At 41.0% G+C, this 19,267-nt stretch overlaps 1 protein-coding gene and 1 long non-coding RNA gene across 2 annotated transcripts; both read left to right on the top strand.

The window, feature by feature from the left end:
• The first annotated feature begins 6,393 nt into the window (after positions 1–6,393).
• On the top strand, positions 6,394–10,946 carry LOC130388550 (uncharacterized). The gene is made up of 3 exons (XR_008896438.1): positions 6,394–6,894; positions 9,993–10,052; positions 10,628–10,946. It is a non-coding gene; the product is annotated as an uncharacterized LOC130388550 (long non-coding RNA).
• A 36-nt stretch (positions 10,947–10,982) lies between these two features.
• On the top strand, positions 10,983–15,145 carry LOC130388549 (uncharacterized; the record flags this gene model as incomplete). Its single annotated transcript, XM_056597882.1, has 5 exons — positions 10,983–11,367; positions 13,565–13,688; positions 14,014–14,113; positions 14,250–14,342; positions 14,451–15,145. Coding segments are annotated over 5 exons (846 nt in total), but the record flags the coding sequence as incomplete, so codon positions are not given.
• Positions 15,146–19,267: the final 4,122 nt, after the last annotated feature.

The following is a 19,267-nucleotide window of genomic DNA, read 5'->3' as shown; positions in this document are numbered from 1 at the left end:
AATCAAAACTTGTCACCGGTTTTCTCTCGCGAAAAATTCACCCGATACGCGTCTCTACGTTTACTTTGTATGGGATCTTGTCGCCCCGTCGCGTTTGGTGTGAACGCACAATGCGCTTCTTCCTCGGCGGCGCTGTCACGTTAAAATTGTACCGGGGGCGAAAATTGTACCGGGTACGTAATCAGTGGTCCGTTGCCAGGCAACGAACAACAGATTACGTAAGGGGTTGTCCGTTGCCAGGCAGGTTTAAATCGCGCTCATGTTGCCGAAGACGAAATAATATAATACAGATAACGGATCGCTAGATAACACTTTTTTTTACTTTATATTTGTATTGCACTTAATTGTTTAATCGAATTTAGCTAGTAAACTGAGTGTTTAATGTGTATCATAGTCTAGCTAGCTTGTGTTAATTTCATTTCATTAATTTAATGAAATATAGATAGATTATAGGTAATAGATAGATAGATAGATAGATGGGTAGATAGGTGAGCAGGCAACTGGTAAATGTTTTTTATCATTATTATTCACGTTATCCCCATAACATTTAGCTATTACTGTGTCGGGAAATAGATAAATACAATGCAATACAATACAAATATAAAGTTAGGAACGCTAATAAATGTAATTTGTAAAATAAGTGTTATCTTTCTTGTCGCGCTCATTGAACGAGTTCGCGAATGTTCAAGAACCTTCCCACAACGGGCGACGCGATCGTCTGTTGCCAGGCAGGTTTGGAATAGATGACGTAGGCCGGTACAATTTTAACGTGACAGCGCTGTCACGTTAAAATTGTACCGGGGGCGAAAATTGTACCGGCCTACGTCATCGTTTGTTTACATCCTGACAACCTGCCCGGCAACAGACGACGCGATGCAGAAAACATGTTTCCAAACGACGAAATAACATAATACAGATAGCGGATCGCTATCTGTATTATGATAGATAGCGATAACACTTGTTTTTACTTTATATTTGTATTGTATTTAATTGTTTAATCGAAACAATAAAAAAATTTGCCCGCAAAACGGGCGATCGCGTCAAATGACAAATGTTTTGCCCGCGAAACGGGCGATCGCGTCAAATGACGTAGGAGGGTTCTTGAAACATAATACAGATAACGGATCGCTAGATAACACTTGTTTTTAATTTATATTTGTATTGTATTGAATTGTTTAATCGAATTTAGCTAGTGAACTGATTGTTTTAAGCAGGTTTCATAGTCTAGAATGTTCAAGAACCTTCCTACGTGATTTGACGCGTCATTTGACGCGATCGCCCGTTTTGCGGGCAAATTGTTTTATTGTTTCGATTCAACAATTAAATACAATACAAATATAAAGTAAAAACAAGTGTTATCGCTATCTATCATAATACAGATAACGATCCGCTATCTGTATTATGTTATTTTGTCGTTTGGAAACATGTTTTCTGCATCGCGTCGTCTGTTGCAGGGCAGGTTGTCAGGTTGTCAGGATGTAAACAAACGATGACGTAGGCCGGTACAATTTTCGCCCCCGGTACAATTTTAACGTGACAGCGCCATGTTTACTGCGTTCTGAACCAAGCGTGTGTGTGACGTCATGACGCATTTGCCGCGACCGGAACCGATAAGCGGAATCGTTAAGCAGGCTTGCTCAGGATTCCAAGGAATCGGTTGACTCGGCACTCGATTCCCATCCCTAACGACGTCTGAGCTAAATATTAACCACCTGGAACTTGGTTTCCTGGTGCTCGGAGGACGGCAGGACGCGTGTTTACCTGGTCGATTAGGCCCTGAACGCAGGCCCTGAACCCAGACATCCTAATCACAGACCCTGTGTTTAATTAGCCCCGAATATAATTTTTGGGTTAAAAAAATAAATACAAATACAATTATTTATAATTATTTATAAGGCCTAGTCTAGATAGTCCTTCTGGCAAGAGAATAAACAGTTTAATAACATTACCTTTTTACCACCTCAAGTGAATTAACCTATCCTATCCCCAGTCAGATGTGTATGTGTAAAGTCTGTCTCACTTATATTCATTTTACTCTGAAATAACTTGAATGGAACTTTAGACATTTGGGGATAAGCAGCACAGCAGTCAGGTAGCTATTTTAAGCTATAATAAATTGCGCATTTTGTTTATTTAGGTGAAGCATTATGATTTTTTTTTCATGCAAAATAAGCGTAGAAATCATTTTGGCATTTTCATTTTCAGTCTGGGCTAAGCCCCGGATGTTTATGAAACCTAGAAACACCCCTGACTTAAGGAGTGGACCCATCAAAAACTAATTTCACAAACGCATGTTTTTGCAATCACAATTGGGTTGTTTCAGTCATTAGCCTGTGACGTCAGTGGGGGTGGCAAGTGGAATGACGTGACAGCACTTGGACGTTGGATGTCCATGTCCTACAAGCGGCAGCGAGACATTATAGGACACAAGTGGGACACCCTGACTCACAATGCAGTAGTCATTGTGTGTAATGCCATTCTTTTACCACTAGAGGGAAGTGCAGCCAAGTCAGCTGTTATGACCCTATATTACACCATAATAAAACAACATTTTTGTTTGGTAATAATTCAATTATTATTATATAGTAGTATTCCCCATGGAAGTGACAGCTATATGCAGATTATAACCTATATAATATTAAAGTCTCACCCAATCAAAAAACAAAGAGTGATTTCACCGGGGGAAGGTTTAGGGATTACACAGCGTCATTCCATTCGATTGACGTTGATAGGATGCTAGAAAACTCCAAAACCGGTTCCATAAATGTTTACAATCCACCCTTGTAATGTAATGTTTTGAATAATGACAGGCTTTGTATTTGCACTAAGGCTTGGCAAGTATCCCAAAACCAGAAGTGGGGGAAGGTTGTTTGACCCAATTCAGTTTTGGGTCAAACAACTGAAAATGATCATACCTGTACACATGGCAGGTATGAAAGAAAGTCATTCTTTCTTGCCTAATTTCTTTCCTTCTTTCATCAGTCTTGATAAGAGAACATTGTGTGGAACACAGAGAGCCCACTTTACTTACCACTTTGGATTTCCATCACTTTGTCGCTGCTCCACCGCCGAGAGATAACAGTTACAGCGTGGATCAATACAGGACTTAATCAAAGGAGATCCACGGAGGGTAAACTGTACAGTAACTGTTTGGTCTGGATCCAGTGAGGAGCCATTCATCACACCGGCAGAGTGCTGCCATGGAAGATGCTAATGGCCACACACACACACACACACACACACACACACACACACACACACACACACACACACACACACACACACACACACACACACACTGGCTGGGTTGTCTTTATTGATCCGAGGTCCGTGCAGTTGTAGGGTTTCAATGCTTACGTCCATGTAGCTCCGTGTTAGAGGCGAGGCGGGGTTAAATAGCCAAGTCAGCTCAAAGCAATAGCTCACAGTAGACAGGGGGGGCCCACCTGGTAAACAGCAATATCTTATAGTGTGTGTGTGTGCGTGTGTTGGTGTGTGTGTTTGTGTGCGTGTGGCATACTCTTGTTCCGTTCCAATATCTAATACCCTGTATGATATACCTTGCTTAATAAATGTCACACACCCTCCACCAGCCCCTTCACCTTCACTCCTGTCTCTTCTTATTCCTACATATCCATAGATAACTAAATCTAACACTGGTTTCAAAAACGTTTCTTGAATGCATATTACTTGTGGTTTTTCTTTCATTTGACTTAAAAAATATTTAACCTCCCGGCCATTTGCCACCAAGCTCCTAGCATTCCACTGTAGGGTTCTCACCATGGTTATGATGTCTTCTCACCGGCTCCTGACTACTCTGTGTATTTATCTCGGCTACCAAAGCCTCCCATTTTAACCCTTCCATCCCCAAATAACCTTTGGCTGCCTTAGCTATCGTCTGTATGCTCGTTGTCTTTGATGTGGAGTTCATCACTGCTGCCACAAACATCCCCACCTGCTTCTCATCTCCCCACACTTTGTTCCATCGTGCTGCTCTCCCACCGACTCCCTTGTCACTTTCCTTCCGCCCCCCCAGGCTGCTACCATTCCCTGACTCTTAGCACCTAGCCTCTGTTTTACCACTTTCACTGCCTCTGCATAGGTCACTTTGTCCAACACTTTTACCTTCTGAACTGCAACTTCCTCTTTCATTATTTCACAGCCTCCAAAAGTGACGACATGTTCACCCCCACAACCACAACACTTTAACTTGGCCCCCTCACACTTCCCATACTCATGATCCCCTGAGCGTTTCGCACACCTCCTCTTTTCCTTACAGATTTTAGCGATGTGCCCAAATCTTTGACACTGAAAGCACCTCATTGGCTTAGGTATGTAAGCCCTCACATAGAAACACAGGAACCCTAGAAATACTCTATCTGGTAATACTTCTCCTTTAAGCTCCACCAATACAGATTCACTCATTTCCTTTTCAGGGCCCCTAGTCATCCTCTTAATACTAATCACGTCTATGCCTTTGGCCACCAAGTTCTCTTTAATCTCCTGCTCCTCAATATCCAGAGAGATTCCTGTTATCACCCCTTTGCAACGTTTCTCTCTCTGCAATCCAACCTGCACCACCTTCACCACTTTGTTAACACCAACCATTGTTATATATGTATATGCATTGGTATATATATATTATATATATATGTAGTTATTATTAAAATAACAGGGAGCTGTTAAACTAAACCTTTTTGTGGACGTTGTCTACTGCGGCCCGTGCCAAATTTAGGGTCGTTGACCTGTTTTTATTGGATCAAGTAAAATGCATAACGATTCTCTGTGGATTAATTTTCCTGTTTAAATTAGAAGAACGTTCTTTTTTTGCTACACTGTCTCTTCAGCTCAGATACTGTGCACCTCCTGAGATCAGAATCCTGAGATTAAATCAGAATTCTGAGAATAAAGTCAGAATTCTGACATGAATCTCAGAAGTCTGAGAATAAAGTCAGAATTCTAACATCAAAGTCAGAATTCTGAGATTAAAGTCAGAATTATGGGTAGGCTACCTGTAACGAACGAAAGATTTAGAGTCACTTTAATCTTATTCTGAGATTAAAGTCACTATTCTGACTTCAATCCCAGAGTTCTGACTTTAAACTCAGAACTCCAAATAAATACACATGTGGCCCTTATCCTTTTTCTCCTGAACTGTGTTTGAGATGCGTGCTAATCTTAAAACACGGCCACCGCAGGTTTTGCTGCATTCCATTCCATTTCCAGGACTGATGTCGGGGACATTCCTTGTGGGCGGGCATTTCGGTAAAACATGTCGAAGGGTTGGGGAACTCCGCCTCCTCTTGCCAGTCAGGAAATGATGTTGTTTCTCTCAACACAACAATGCAGGACTACACAAATGTGAAGTATTTTTTACTATGCATTACAATCTTAAACCAAAGTACAACATACAGACTTCTCTCCCACCCAGGGCCACTTCAGCAGTCTTATTTTAGGGAGAATCTTTTGCAGCAGGTGTATTCAGAACAGCAGTCCGGCCACAGAGCTCGCATTAGAGTGTCAAGTGTGGACGTCAGGGTGCACTCACACTAGGCCATCTGGTCGTGGCCGTGTGGCTGTTTTCACACCTAACCGTGCTCAAATGGCCACGTCGTAACACGTCATCACCAAGCGTCCGCTGCATGGACCATAATAAAGTCTGCCGCCAGTCAGAGTTTTAACAACAATGGATAACAACACAGAGAACACACCAACAGTTGAACCGCTTGACGCGATGTTTACCGTTTAATGGGAAAGAAGGCTCGTCGCCTTTATTATGTCCGTGGTCGTCGCATTGACTATACGTCATCCAGCTCAGGTTGCGTAGCCGTGCGTGTGCACGTGTCGGCTCATTAGCATCTGTACCGTAGCAGCACACCTCTCCCAAGTGGCCAAATTGGCCCGGCCTGGCCAGACTGGCCACACTCACACTGGCAGATTTGAGCACGGTTAGGTGCTAAAACGGCCACGGCCAGATGGCCTAGTGTGAGTGCATGTTCCGATCTAGCGCATCCGATCACGAAACCGCCGGTTCAACCGCGGTCACCTGGTTTTTACTACAATTCCAGTTGACCCTTCACAAATGCTCATTCCCCATTATAATAAACTAATAAAATGATGCCACATTTAAAATATGCACCCTTTATTAATTTATATTAATTACTGTATCAATGAACTCAAGATACAATAAGTGCTGGTTATTATTTAGCAATGACTTTATTTCAATAATAACTAAATCCAACCACAAAAATCTCCATTTATCATTTATTGAATACACTTGAATTCATAATTTAAACGTTATATTACACTTATTCTTATAAAAGTGATTATTGGTGGGATTTGGTTTGTGTCTGTGTTGTTAATATACTTAACCGCACAACCCACTCCAGGGGACCTAGCTTACCACTCAGTTTTCCAATTCATAGTGCAAGGTCGTAATAAAGTTGTGAGAAACACAAGTTTGTTCGCGAGTTTATGTGGGTACTGGGGCTACTGCAGTAACGGATGGCCAACAAAACCACCCAGCACAACTCTGGAAGAGAGAGGAGGTGCTGATTGAGAAGTATGCTGCTACTTTTGTAGACGAAAAGCTGGTGCATTTTATATTATGTCATCAAAGAATGCTGAAATCATAACAGCATTGCTTGGAACGTATAGTTAAGTTCGACCCACATGTTATGCGGTAACCAAAGGCTTCGAAGCAGCTCACAGGTACGGCTGTGATCTTCAACAGGTATAGGTTGGGATCTTTTACAATTTGTAGTTGCATACTTTATTTGCCCTGACGTTGATACTAATGACAACGTTTCAGTTTAACGGCTCACTGTTCTTCAGGATCTAGGATGCACTCTGTCCTGTTGTTTGCGGCGGCTTGGGTTGCCTGCCTTGCAAAACGTAAGTAATCGATCATTCCTGCTGTTTCAGTACACTTTACCAATATATTTATCGGTTTTGTGAAAGCTTTCTCTGGAGGAAAGCTAGTCGGTACTCAATGCTACTTAATTTTGACTGGATGTCTTAAGGTACGAACACACCAAACGCGTACCCGCGTAAAGATTTACGCGCGTAACGCAGCTAAAATGTTCCTTGACCATTTTGTGTCAAAAATGGTCCTACGCAGCTACGCGCCTACGCTTCTACGCGCCTAGATGAGTCCATGTCCATGCAAGTGAACGGAGCGGTCCCTCTTCGTCATAACTATCAAACCAAACATCCTTCACATTCACCGAGCGAACATTACGAAAGTAAAAATGCACATTTCTCGCTAAAAATGTTTCCATAAACGCATTTAATGGCGTAACTATGTTACTATTTCCACCCAGAATAAAGAAAGTTGTCGGCCGTGGCTGCGCTGGGGTCCGAGGTAGGAAACCCAAACGCCGCCGTGTTTGGGTGATAGAGTTTAGATCGGGTTAGATTAAATAATCTCTGATATAAATAACAATAATCGGGTTAAATAACTTCACATGGTGTGTCTGGTGTGTTTCCAGCATTCGTAGTGTTGATCAGCAGATACATAGTCCGCCAAGACGTTGAGGTTGCTTAGTAACCAGAGACTCTGTCCATGCAAGTGCACGGAGCGTTCCCTCTTCGTCATAACTATCAAACCAAACATCCTTCACATTCACCGAGCGAACATTATGAAAGTAAAATGCACATTTCTCGCTAGAAATGTTTCCATAAAAGCATTTAATGGCGTAACTATGTTACTATTTCCACACAGAATAAAGAAAGATGTCGGCCGTATGCTTCTGTCCAAGCTCACTACTCTCTGCCAGTGACGTCGGGTAAAGCTCAACGCTGATTGGGCAACGCGGCTAATCGTCATGCGTATGAGCGTAAAAAGTTCAATTTTTTGAACTCCTCGCGTACGCAGCTCATACGCCGCTAACGCGGGTAAAATGTTGCTTTAGTGCATGTAACGCGTGTACGCAGCTCATAAGCGCGTAAACCAATGGTTCCCTATGGAAAAATTGCAGATTTTATACGCGTCGTAGTCGTACGCGTTTGGTGTGTTCGTACCTTTATAGTCTTCCTTTAGCCATTTTTTCATGGGTCAGAGTTTCAAGGTGTAGGAACTGTAATAATTGGGTGTCAAGCAACTATGTTGCGAGACAACCTATTGTTTTCGTACAAATTCTTATTGGGTGTCAAGCAACTATGTTGCGAGACAACCTATTGTTTTTGTATGAATTCTTATTGGGTGTCAAGCAACTATGTTGCGAGACAACCTATTGTTTTTGTATGAATTCCTATTATTATTATTACGCTGCCATGGGAGTCTATGGCAGCCCATAGAACCGCTTGGGGAAAAGTTGTGAAATTTGGCACACTGGTTCAGGACAGCCCCATTAGCCCATTAAGCCAATGTCAGGTTGCTAGCCCAACAGCTCTAGCGCCACCAACAGGTCAAAGTTGGACATGCATTCATGTTTATAACTTTCGACCCATTCATCCAATATTCACAAATCAGGTATCATTGGATTCCTTGAACCTAGCCCAGTTCAACGCACCATATGACGTCATTGCGCCATGACGGATATTTCCGCCATCTTGGTTTATGTCAAAAACCTTCAAAATGGTACTACTATCACAAATCTTGTCCAATCATCTCGAAACTTGGCACACATGATCTTCCGGCCGTGCTTGATGCAAAACATCTGATACACTTTTCAAATTCAAAACCGTTTGCCCGCTAAAGCCAATCAAATTTGGCGGCGAAGCCCTTCAAACAGGAAGTGAGCCGATTTCTCAGCAGCCCTTTGACATATCATAACCAACCTTGGTAAAAAGACCCAAGACCGCATCACGGTGACACTGAATGAATTTGGTGACCTTTGACCTCTAGGGGGCGCTGTTATTAATGTCGATGTGTTTTGACTCCTCTCTCTTCACATGAGCATATTTAAACTCATTTTCAATGTCTGGTGATATTATCAGACCTCTCCGTATAGCTAGTATATTATTTCTTGCAGAAATATCTGCGACAGCCAATGATATTCGACCGCGAATCCGCCAAACCGGAAACACGCCAATATCTCAGCAGCCCTTTGACATATCATAACCAAACTTGATACATAGACCCATAACATCATTATGGGGACACTCAATGAATTTGGTGACCATTGAGTACATTTCAAACTTATTTTCAATGTCTGATGATACTGTCAGACCACCCCATATAGCTTATAAATTATATCTCATGGCAACATCAGAACTTGGCCACCATGTTGAAAGTTGTCTAAATCAGTTGTAAATTTCCACAGGCCACAAATTATATCCAATCTTCATGGAACTTGGCATATATGATCTTCAGACCAAGCTGAACAAATGTATCAAACTGCTTTCTCAAATTCAAAACCGTTTGGCCGTGACATCCAATCAAACTTGACGGCGCTCATTAATGGGTAGACACTGCACTCGTGTGGCAACAAGCGGTACTTAATGCATAATGCAACAATGACTATATTCACCATTCCGCCCACCTACAATATAAGCTGCAATTCCCACTGGATTAGATGCTTCACGATCCACCTCCAGAACGGATGCTTGTTTACATTGTGTCTCTTTTAGGGATATTGTTCCGAATACCCCTATGTGTTTGTGACATTTGTTCTGTCAGGCAGACTGTATTGCGCCCTTACCTCTAGGTGGGGTCATTTTCTACATGACGGTCGTCATGTAGCCCCCTGGCCGATTACGTCCGTCCGGCAGAATTAGTTTACAGAGTCCCATTATGCTTGACACCCACATTGCTGCTCGCAGCTATATTTATCATTGTTCTACTTTGAATATTGGTATTATATGATTGGAAATTATTTTAATCAGTCATGGAAAGAGTGGAAGATTTACTGGTATTTTGAAATAGATATTTCTTTAGCAGTTTACAATGTCTTACTATAATTAGTGTTGTACACTGAATACCCAAAGTATATTACGATATTAAGTGTAGCACTGAAGTTAATGTGATTTTTGTATTTCTCCTGATGAAGTTCTGGATGAGAACATGACTGGATCCTGGAGACTATTTCTGCTCTGTAGTCTCCTGCAAGGTAAACATCTCAACCCTCTATGATGTTACCTTTGATAGCTACTATATTAATACCTGTAGCACTGAGGTTCTCTCTGTAGTACACTCTCTAATACCTTTGATGCTCTATTTTTACTCTAATAATACTTGCTCTGTTAATGCATATATTACTCTCATAATACCTGTGGTACTCTCTGTGGTCCTCTGTTAATACCTATTGTACTCTCTTACTACCTGTAGTGCCCACTGTAGTACTCTTTTAATACCTATTGTACTCTCTTAATACCTGTAGTACCCTCTGTAGTCCTCTGCTAATGCTTTTTAAATACTCATTGATTATTTAACCTTTAGATTTTAAACTTCGAATTTTGAAATGTACCATCCAAATCAAACACAATAAATGATAATAATAATAATAATAATAATAATAATGATTATTATAATAATAACTGATAACTTAGCAACTAATATTACTAATTAATTATAATCGTAGGATATATTATCTTGTTTTGTTAGGAAATGCAATGTTGCATTTAAATATTTTGTCAGTTTGTGCATCGATTGAGCCTTTGAATTTTTCAACCTCTTGTTTTAAAGGTGCTGGGTGCAACGCTGCAGAATTTGAGGCCCTAGTGCCAGCAAGTCTTACGACACTCATTGGATCCTGTGCTACCGTTCCTTGTTCCTTCACCGTGCCGGACCAGTATAAAGTCAATCTACATCCTGGATGTATACCAACATGGAAAAAAGATCAAATAACTATCAGTGCTACAACATTCAGGGGAAATCTAACAGCGTACAACTGTACTACAACATTCAATAACGTACTTGAAGACAATGTTCAATATTATTTTAGAATTGACTGTGGAAATCCATTAAAATATAATTTTGCTAAAAACCCAGTGACCATCAGGATCAAGGGTAAGTGCAATGTGTGTCCGTCTGAAACAAACATCTCTCACAAGTCCTATTGGTCTCACTGTGGTTCAAATTATGCTTGGGTCTCCATAGTAACCGCTCCAAATTGGTTTGGTTCCCAGGGCTCCCTGATGCACCTCGTTTGACCACCCCCAAGGAGCCGGTGGTGGAGGAGGGGACTCCTGTGGAGCTGGGGTGCTCTGCCCCGTCCTACTGTGACACCCACCCCCCCACTGTGACGTGGACCCCCGCCCTGGGGCTCAGCACCCAGCTCCAGCAGGACGATGCCGTGACCTCCACTCTGACCTTCAACGCCTCCCACCTCCACCATGGAAACAATGTCTCCTGCACTGCGGCCTACTACATACCATCTGGGAACAAAACTGTGACGTCTACAAGATACCAACTCAGTATCTTATGTGAGTCAATGTACTACCTTTTCAATGAAGAGTACATTTTATCATTTGTTTACTTTTTGAAATTGAAATTGGCACGGAAAAGTCTGATGTCTACAAGATCGACATTCAAGGTAAGTTTATTCAAAACAGGAAACCACCCTGAGCTTGGTGATGTATCTAAAGGTTTCTTCGATCTAAGACAGAAGACAAAGCAGTGTGTTGATCAATTATTCAAAGTAAGATTGACTCAAAGCCAGTGAGCAAATGAAAAGGTTATTTTATTCAAACCTAAATATGTTTCTTATGTACTCATTTCAGTTTTTGTTCTGCTTTTTTGTTGACTCTTACTGCTTATTGTGAGATCAACATTCAAAGTTAGATTGACTAAAAGACAGGAACAAGTCTGAGTTTAGTGATGTAGTGATGGGCAGACAATCACCATGTTTTATCTTTTATTTTACTATTTATATCTGTATCTAAACCCCTCAAGGATTGAGCATGTCCAATTAATTCACATGCATTCATGTTTATAACTTTTGACCCATTCATCCAATATTCACAAACCAGGTATCATTAGATTCCTTGAACCAAGCCGAGTTCAACGCACCATATAACGCACCATATAACGTCATTTTGCGCCATGATTGATTTTCCGTCATCTTGGTTTATGTCAAAAACCTTCAAAATAAGCAGTAAGAGTCAACAAAAAAGCAGAACAAAAACTGAAATGAAACTTGGCACACATGATCTTCCGGCCATGCTTGATACAAAACATCTGATAGACTTTTCAAATTCAAAACCGTTTGCCCGCTACAGCCAATCAAATTTGACCGCCAAGTCGCCAAACAGGAAGTAAGCCCATATCTCAGCTGCCCTTTGACATATCATAACCAACCTTGGTACATAGACCCATGACCCCATCATGGTGACACTGAATGAAGTTGGTGACCTTTGACCTCTAGGGGCGCTTTTATTAATGGCGATGTGTTTTGACTCCTCTCTCTTCACATGAGTATATTTAAAACTTATTTTCAATGTCTGGTGATACTATCAGACCTCCCCATATAGCTAGTATATATTATTTCTTGCAGAAATACCCGCGACAGCCAATGATATTCGACCGCGAAGCCGCCAAACTGGAATCACGCCAATATCTCAGTAGTCCTTTGACATATCATAACCAAACTTGATACATAGACCCATAACATCATCATGGGGACACTCAATGAATTTGGTGACCATTGACCTCTAGGGGGCGCTATAATTAATGAAGACGTGTTTTAACTCCTCTTTCTTCACATGAGTACATTTCAAACTTATTTTCAATGTCTGATGATACTGTCAGACCTCCCCATATCGCCTATAAATTATTTCTCATGGCAACATCAGAACTTGGCCACCATGTTGAAAGTTGTCAAAATCAGTTTTAAATTTCCACAGGCCACAAATTATATCCAATCTTCCGCCCACCTACAATATGCAATTCCCACTGGATTAGATGCTTCATGAACCACCTCCAGAACGGATGCTTGTTTACATTGTGTCTCTTTTAGGGATATTGTTCCGAATACCCCTATGTATTTGTGACATTTGTTCTGTCAGGCAGACTGTATTGCGCCCTTACCTCTAGGTGGGGTCCTTTTCCCATTTGGTAAAATAATGCTCATCCCACCGGCTGTCGGTATTGCCGATTTCCGAGACGGTCGTCATGTAGCCCCCTGGCCGATTACGTCCATCCGGCAGAATTAGTTTACCGAGTCCCCTTATGCTTGACACCCACATTGCTGCTTGCAGCTATATTTATTATTATCTTTTTATTTGTTATTATTGTTATTACTAACTCTGTTACAGACCACTTTGCTCTTATACGTGAACACTCTCCTACTTCACTGTGTGTCGGCCACGTCTCTTTTGAAAGCTTTCCCTTTGAGCTGGCTATTAGCCAGTACCCTGGTCCATACCTATGACTGGTTGGACTGGATAGTCTTGCCATTGGTCATGAATCAGCTGATGAGATTCTCAGATACAAATTCCAGATGGAAGGAAGAACTGCAATTATTTGTGCTTTTTTATTAGTTGTTCATTTTTTTTTCCTGTTTGGCTACACTCTTTCTTTGAAATTAGAATAACATTGACCTGCCGGTGCAAATACTTATGTCACATATATTATACTAAAGCTATGCTAAGCTATATATTGTCCTTCTCTCATTATCCTCAGCCAATGAGTACTACTCATACTCACCAGCCCTTGGATCAGGTGGAGGAACTCCCTTTGTGACCTCAGGAGAAGGAAGCATCACAGGCGTGAAAGTCTGGGAGCAGCCTGGTAATCACATTACTGGGTAAGACATACTGTACCTCTCAGTCTGACTACATCTACGCTAGATGACCACAGAGAGCAACTTGTCTGGCAAATCAGAGTTAGTTTGAGTCTCTGCTCCCCCTGGTCAAGAATTTTTTCTCTTAGCTTGAGCAAGATTGTTTACTTTATTTTAGGAAGCCCCCTCCCCTATTTATTGTGATTAATATGATTTTTTTAGTTAAAACGTGAATGATTATTGTTATTATTATTTTACAACAAAAGTGTTTGTTTGTGTGTGGGTATTACTTTAAGTGGTTGATTTATGCTGTTAAAGTTTTAACAGTTTCCCCATGTTGTACTTCTAGTTTCCAGTTGCGTTACGGCACCAGGTGGGACCGTGCTGTTGGTCGCGTGGTCCACGCCCCACTGAGATTGGACCTATTTGAAGGAGAGACCATTACTCAGGTTAAAATGCGTCTCTACTATGTTCTTGTCAATCATTGTCCTGCCATGGTACATTTTTCATATAGGCCTCATCACTGTACTTTGCAATACTGTTACTATTATAACAATGTCAAGGCTAGCAATGTTAATATTACAGGTGTCTGGAAAATACCGCTCAGCCAACTACATCTACCAGTTGATTTTTGTGACCAGTAGAGGGCGCTCTCTCATCACAGGCGTGCCATTTGAGGTTCTCATTCATTTATTTATTTCTCCGTTCATTCTTATCTGTTTTGTATTGACTTATTGATATTTTATTTATGTCTGAATTGCTTCCTATTGTTTTCTGTTTGGGCAGACCTCCTTTAACTTTTACCCCGAGCATGCAGAGGCGGAGCTTCGGCTGTTGAGTGGGCGGTTCGATAGCAATGGGATCAGATCACTGGGAGCCCATTGGGGGGTATTCCAGGAGGCCACAGGTTATGGAAATAATACTACTTAACCAAATGCTTAAAAGCACATTTGACTTATTTTTATCAAAACACTTGTCTATTAATTACCTTTTCATTCAGGGGTCCTGGATAGATGTGAGATCTGTATTGTCTCCAAAAACATATTTATCACTTTAAAAATGTCTTCAAATGATCTTTTAATGATTGTCCTTAAAAAATGTGTGCATGTGAATTATATCTTTGCAAACCATTATGAAGGGCCTCATGTTTGATTAGTGGTTTAAAAGTAAACATTGCCTTGCCTAACTAAAGGATGACTCTGCTCTCAATCTTTTATTCAACTAATTCTCTACGAAATGAATTGTATCGACTAAACACATTCTACACATGGAGTTATCTGTGCCACACGTTCATGGGGCCAATTCAAGTCATATTTAAATATCCTCAGAGCTTAAAACTACTCAGTGGTTTTTGCTGTCTTTGGTTTTGGGTTGTGTATGTCTCATGTTTTATTTCCTTTGACGTCATATGCACGTCAAAGGAATGTGCATATGAGACATACACAACCCATACATTTGTCACTTTGTCAATATATTATAAAATCATATATATTATTTTCACATGTATGGAATAATCTTCATGACAAATGATTATTTTATGATAATCTGTCATTAAAATGATAATAACATTTTAGTAATCTTTGTGATACTTGGTCTGTTGCATTTTTTGTGTCTTCACTTTAAAGATTTGAAAGTGTGGATAGAGTTGTCCAAATGACAACAACAACCATGTCCAAGCCAAGCAATAAAGTAGGCTACAATAAACAATAAAACACATTGCCACATCTTCTAATAGTTTAGAAGCCCAAGATAGTTTGTGCGAAGGGACTAAGGTGCGAAGTCTGTCTCAAGTAGTCGGAGTCTCAGGGAATGGGCGGTCTACCATTGTAAAATCGTAAGTTTTAAAAGTATGGTGTGCAGCCATCAGCGCCGCACACCATGGCTCTTCTTGTTTGTGGAAGTAAGAAGATATGTTCTTCTCTTGAAGCAAAGTTAAGCTTGTAACAGTACTTGTAGTACTGTTGAGCTTGGAACAGTACAACAAAATTGCGTATTGGCACAGTTCCATCATTGACATTTTCCATCATTGTTAATTTCAAAAGGACAGTATGTAATATTGCAGTCTGTGGTTATAGGCACTTGTCATTGGCAGACAGTTACTACATCCATGTTCCTTCAAATATTACATTTATTTCCTTGTTTACTTTTGTTGTTCCGTTGAACAATCTGAAAAAGAAATCTGTGAAAAATAACGTGTGTAATTGTGTTTAATTTATGAATGCTGATAAGATAACAACTGTTGTAAAATAAAGCTAGCTATTTAGGTTCCCCCCACAGGTGAGGCAACAACCCAAAAGCTTTGAAGCATCTCCATCCACAGGTCTGACTGTGATCTTCAACATGTATGGTTGTGGTCTTTTAAAATGTGTAGTTGCATACATTATTTACCCTGATGTGTGTAGATTCTGTGACATACAAATGTATTTAACTAAACTATAAATGTACACAGCCTACACTGAATAGGGCTGGCGTGACCTCAGCCCGTACAGCAGGTGCCAAAGCACAGGTCCCGGTAGTAGAAAGGATCCAAAGCAAACACGTTTTCTAAAGTGAATAATAATTTATTGACTGGAAAGGGAAAAGGGAAAGGGAGAACAAAGCAGGAACAACAGTAAGACAAACAAGCACTAAACAATAACCCACTCAGCTTGATAATACAAACTAGTACCACACAAGCAAATGACTATCGCCAGGGAAATCTAACTTGCCGGGCAAGACCAGCAAGACAACATAATGAAGGCTAAAGAGCCTACAAACAATGGCATGAAAGCCTACAAATGTGACAGGTAGTGTCCACATCAATGGCGTAGCGCCCAAACACGATACAACCAGTATCAACCGTGGCTTAGAGCCAAGTGGTCTTCTTCTTCTTCTTGGGGTTTTTCGGCGGTTGGCATCCACAACTTGGTGCATTACCGCCCTCTTCTGATCCAGTTAATAAATCAAAAACAAAAATATCCAAACACTCACTCATTCACACCTTCTTTCTACTCTATATCCTATCATATAACCCTGTTTCTCTCAAAAAGCCAAACAATACTTTTATACAATTCCTCTTCATTAAACTTAAAATATTTTCCAAAGTATACTCCTCTATACCCAATTCTCTCAATTGATTTTTCATACTTTCCCTCTACCACTACAGTTCATTAAAACATGTTCCACTGTCTCCTCTACCTGGGACCCCTCACATAATCCAGTGGGGTGTTTTCCTATCAAATTCATTGTTTTATTTAGTGCACTGTGCCCCAACCTTAACCTAATCAAAATTTGTTCATCCTTCCTCTGACCACTATACCTTATTTTAACATTAACACTTTTTTTAATATTATATAAATATCTCCCTTTCTCCTCACTGTCCCATTTTTCTTGCCACATCTTGTTAACTTTTCCCCATATCAGGCTTTTAACTTCTGCCTTACTTAAACTGATATTCATTTCTACTTTTTCCTTCTCCAATGCCTTCTTCGCCATCTTATCGGCTTTCTCATTTCCCTTCACCCCTACATGAGCTGGAACCCATAAAAAATGTATTTGCCTCCCCTGCTGAACGATTCTCGTAATTGACTGTAGAACTTCAAATAACAAACCTTGGCGACTACTTGAATAAAAAGACCTCATACTTGCCAAAACTGATGCTGAATCTGTACAGATCACAATTTTTTCCACTGTACTTGATTCCACCCATTTTAAAGCGACCAGCACCCCCAACATCTCCACTGTATAAACGCTTAAATTATCTGATGTTCTTCTATTAAACTCTATTCTTTTTGATGGAACAACTACTCCAAACCCTGTCGCTCCTGTCTCAGGTTGTTTGGCACCATCTGTAAAAACATGAACATACTCACTGTACTCTATAAGAAGATGAATATTAAAAACACTAGCCAGGTCTATCTGTTCTCTCTCTCTCTTCTTTATATCCAACACACACCAGTCCACCTCTGGCCACACCATCCTCCATGGCGGCATTATTGGATATACCACTGCTGGACTAAGCTTCAATTCACCCACACCAAACTCTTTCGCTATACCATTCCCCACCCGACCAAAAGGATTCCTCTCACACTTCCCATAAACCCAGCACTCTTTCAACACTCCTTTTGTGGGGTGAGACTCACTGTGCCCTCGCAGATTAGCCCAATAGTTCCCCATCAAATGTTTCCTTCTCAACTCCAGGGGCTTTTTCCCCATTTCTACCTGCAGAGCAGGCACTGGTGATGGTTTAAAGCCCCGCTGCATACCCTTAATGCCTTAGCCTGGATCACGTCCACTGGTGATGGTTTAAAGCCCCACTGCATACCCTTAATGCCTTGGCCTGAATCACGTCCACTGGTGATGGTTTAAAAGCCCCACTGCATACCCTTAATGCCTTGGCCTGAATCACGTCCACTGGTGATGGTTTAAAGCCCCACTGCATACCCTTAATGCCTTAGCCTGAATCACGTCCACTGGTGATGGTTTAAAAGCCCCACTGCATACCCTTAATGCCTTGGCCTGAATCACGTCCACTGGTGATGGTTTAAAGCCCCACTGCATACCCTTAATGCCTTAGCCTGAATCACGTCCACTGGTGATGGTTTAAAGCCCCACTGCATACCCTTAATGCCTTAGCCTGAATCACGTCCAGCTTTCTCAAGAGAGACACTGCGGCTGACCCATACACTATACACCCAGCATCAAACACAGATCTAATCATAGCTACATATATAGTCTTTAAAGCTGAACAGCTCGCTCCCTAATCCCTACCAGTCAAACATCTCATCACATTTATTACCTTTTTGCATTTATCCTCAATCTTCCTAATATGGTCCTACGTTACCCTAGAATCAAAAATAACTCCCAAATATTTAAATGAGCCAACTCTTTCCAACACCACCGCTTCCTTCCATACACTTGGTAACTTTCCCTCCACCCATACTCTTATTATATAGTTCTAACAATTTTTCCATTCCTCTTTCTCCTAGATGTTTTAACATTACATAGCTCACCTGATCTCCCCCTGGAGCTGAGGGCTTCGCTTTTTTAATTGCTCTCACAAGCTCTGCCATTGTACCTCCATCATCTATTTTCTCCCTGGTATCTACTCTCCTAACGAGCACATCAGGATAATTACTCAAAGTAACCTCTTTTCTCCTTCTCCCTTCCACTGTCAACTGATCAACACTATAATAATAAATAATACATTTAATTTAGAGGCGCCTTTCAAGACACCCAAGGTCACCTTACAGAGCATATAGTCATCATACATTTTTTAAAAAACAAGATATTGTGTAAAAATAAATAAACATAAGCAATAATAAATAAATAAAACAAAAACAAGACAAAACAAAACAAAAAACAATCAAAACAGTGATCAGTTAGACGTTGTGTGCGAGTTTGAACAGGTGAGTTTTGAGTTGTGACTTGAAGGTTGTAATGGTGTCTCACTGTTTTATGTGTGGGGGGAGGGAGTTCCAGAGCCTGGGTGCTGAACAGCTGAATGACCGGGCACCCATTGTAGTGAGTCGTGATGTGGGGATACATAGTAGTCCAGCAGAGGTTGAGCGGAGGGAGCGGGAGGGAGTGCATTCTCGGAGGAGGTCACAGAGATAACTGGGGGC

The sequence above is a fragment of the Gadus chalcogrammus genome, chromosome 9 (genome assembly GCF_026213295.1).
Source record: "Gadus chalcogrammus isolate NIFS_2021 chromosome 9, NIFS_Gcha_1.0, whole genome shotgun sequence".
NCBI classification, from domain to species: domain Eukaryota; kingdom Metazoa; phylum Chordata; class Actinopteri; order Gadiformes; family Gadidae; genus Gadus; species Gadus chalcogrammus.
The sequence above is the reverse complement of the archived record's forward strand: the minus strand, read 5'-3'. Positions and strand labels throughout refer to the sequence as shown.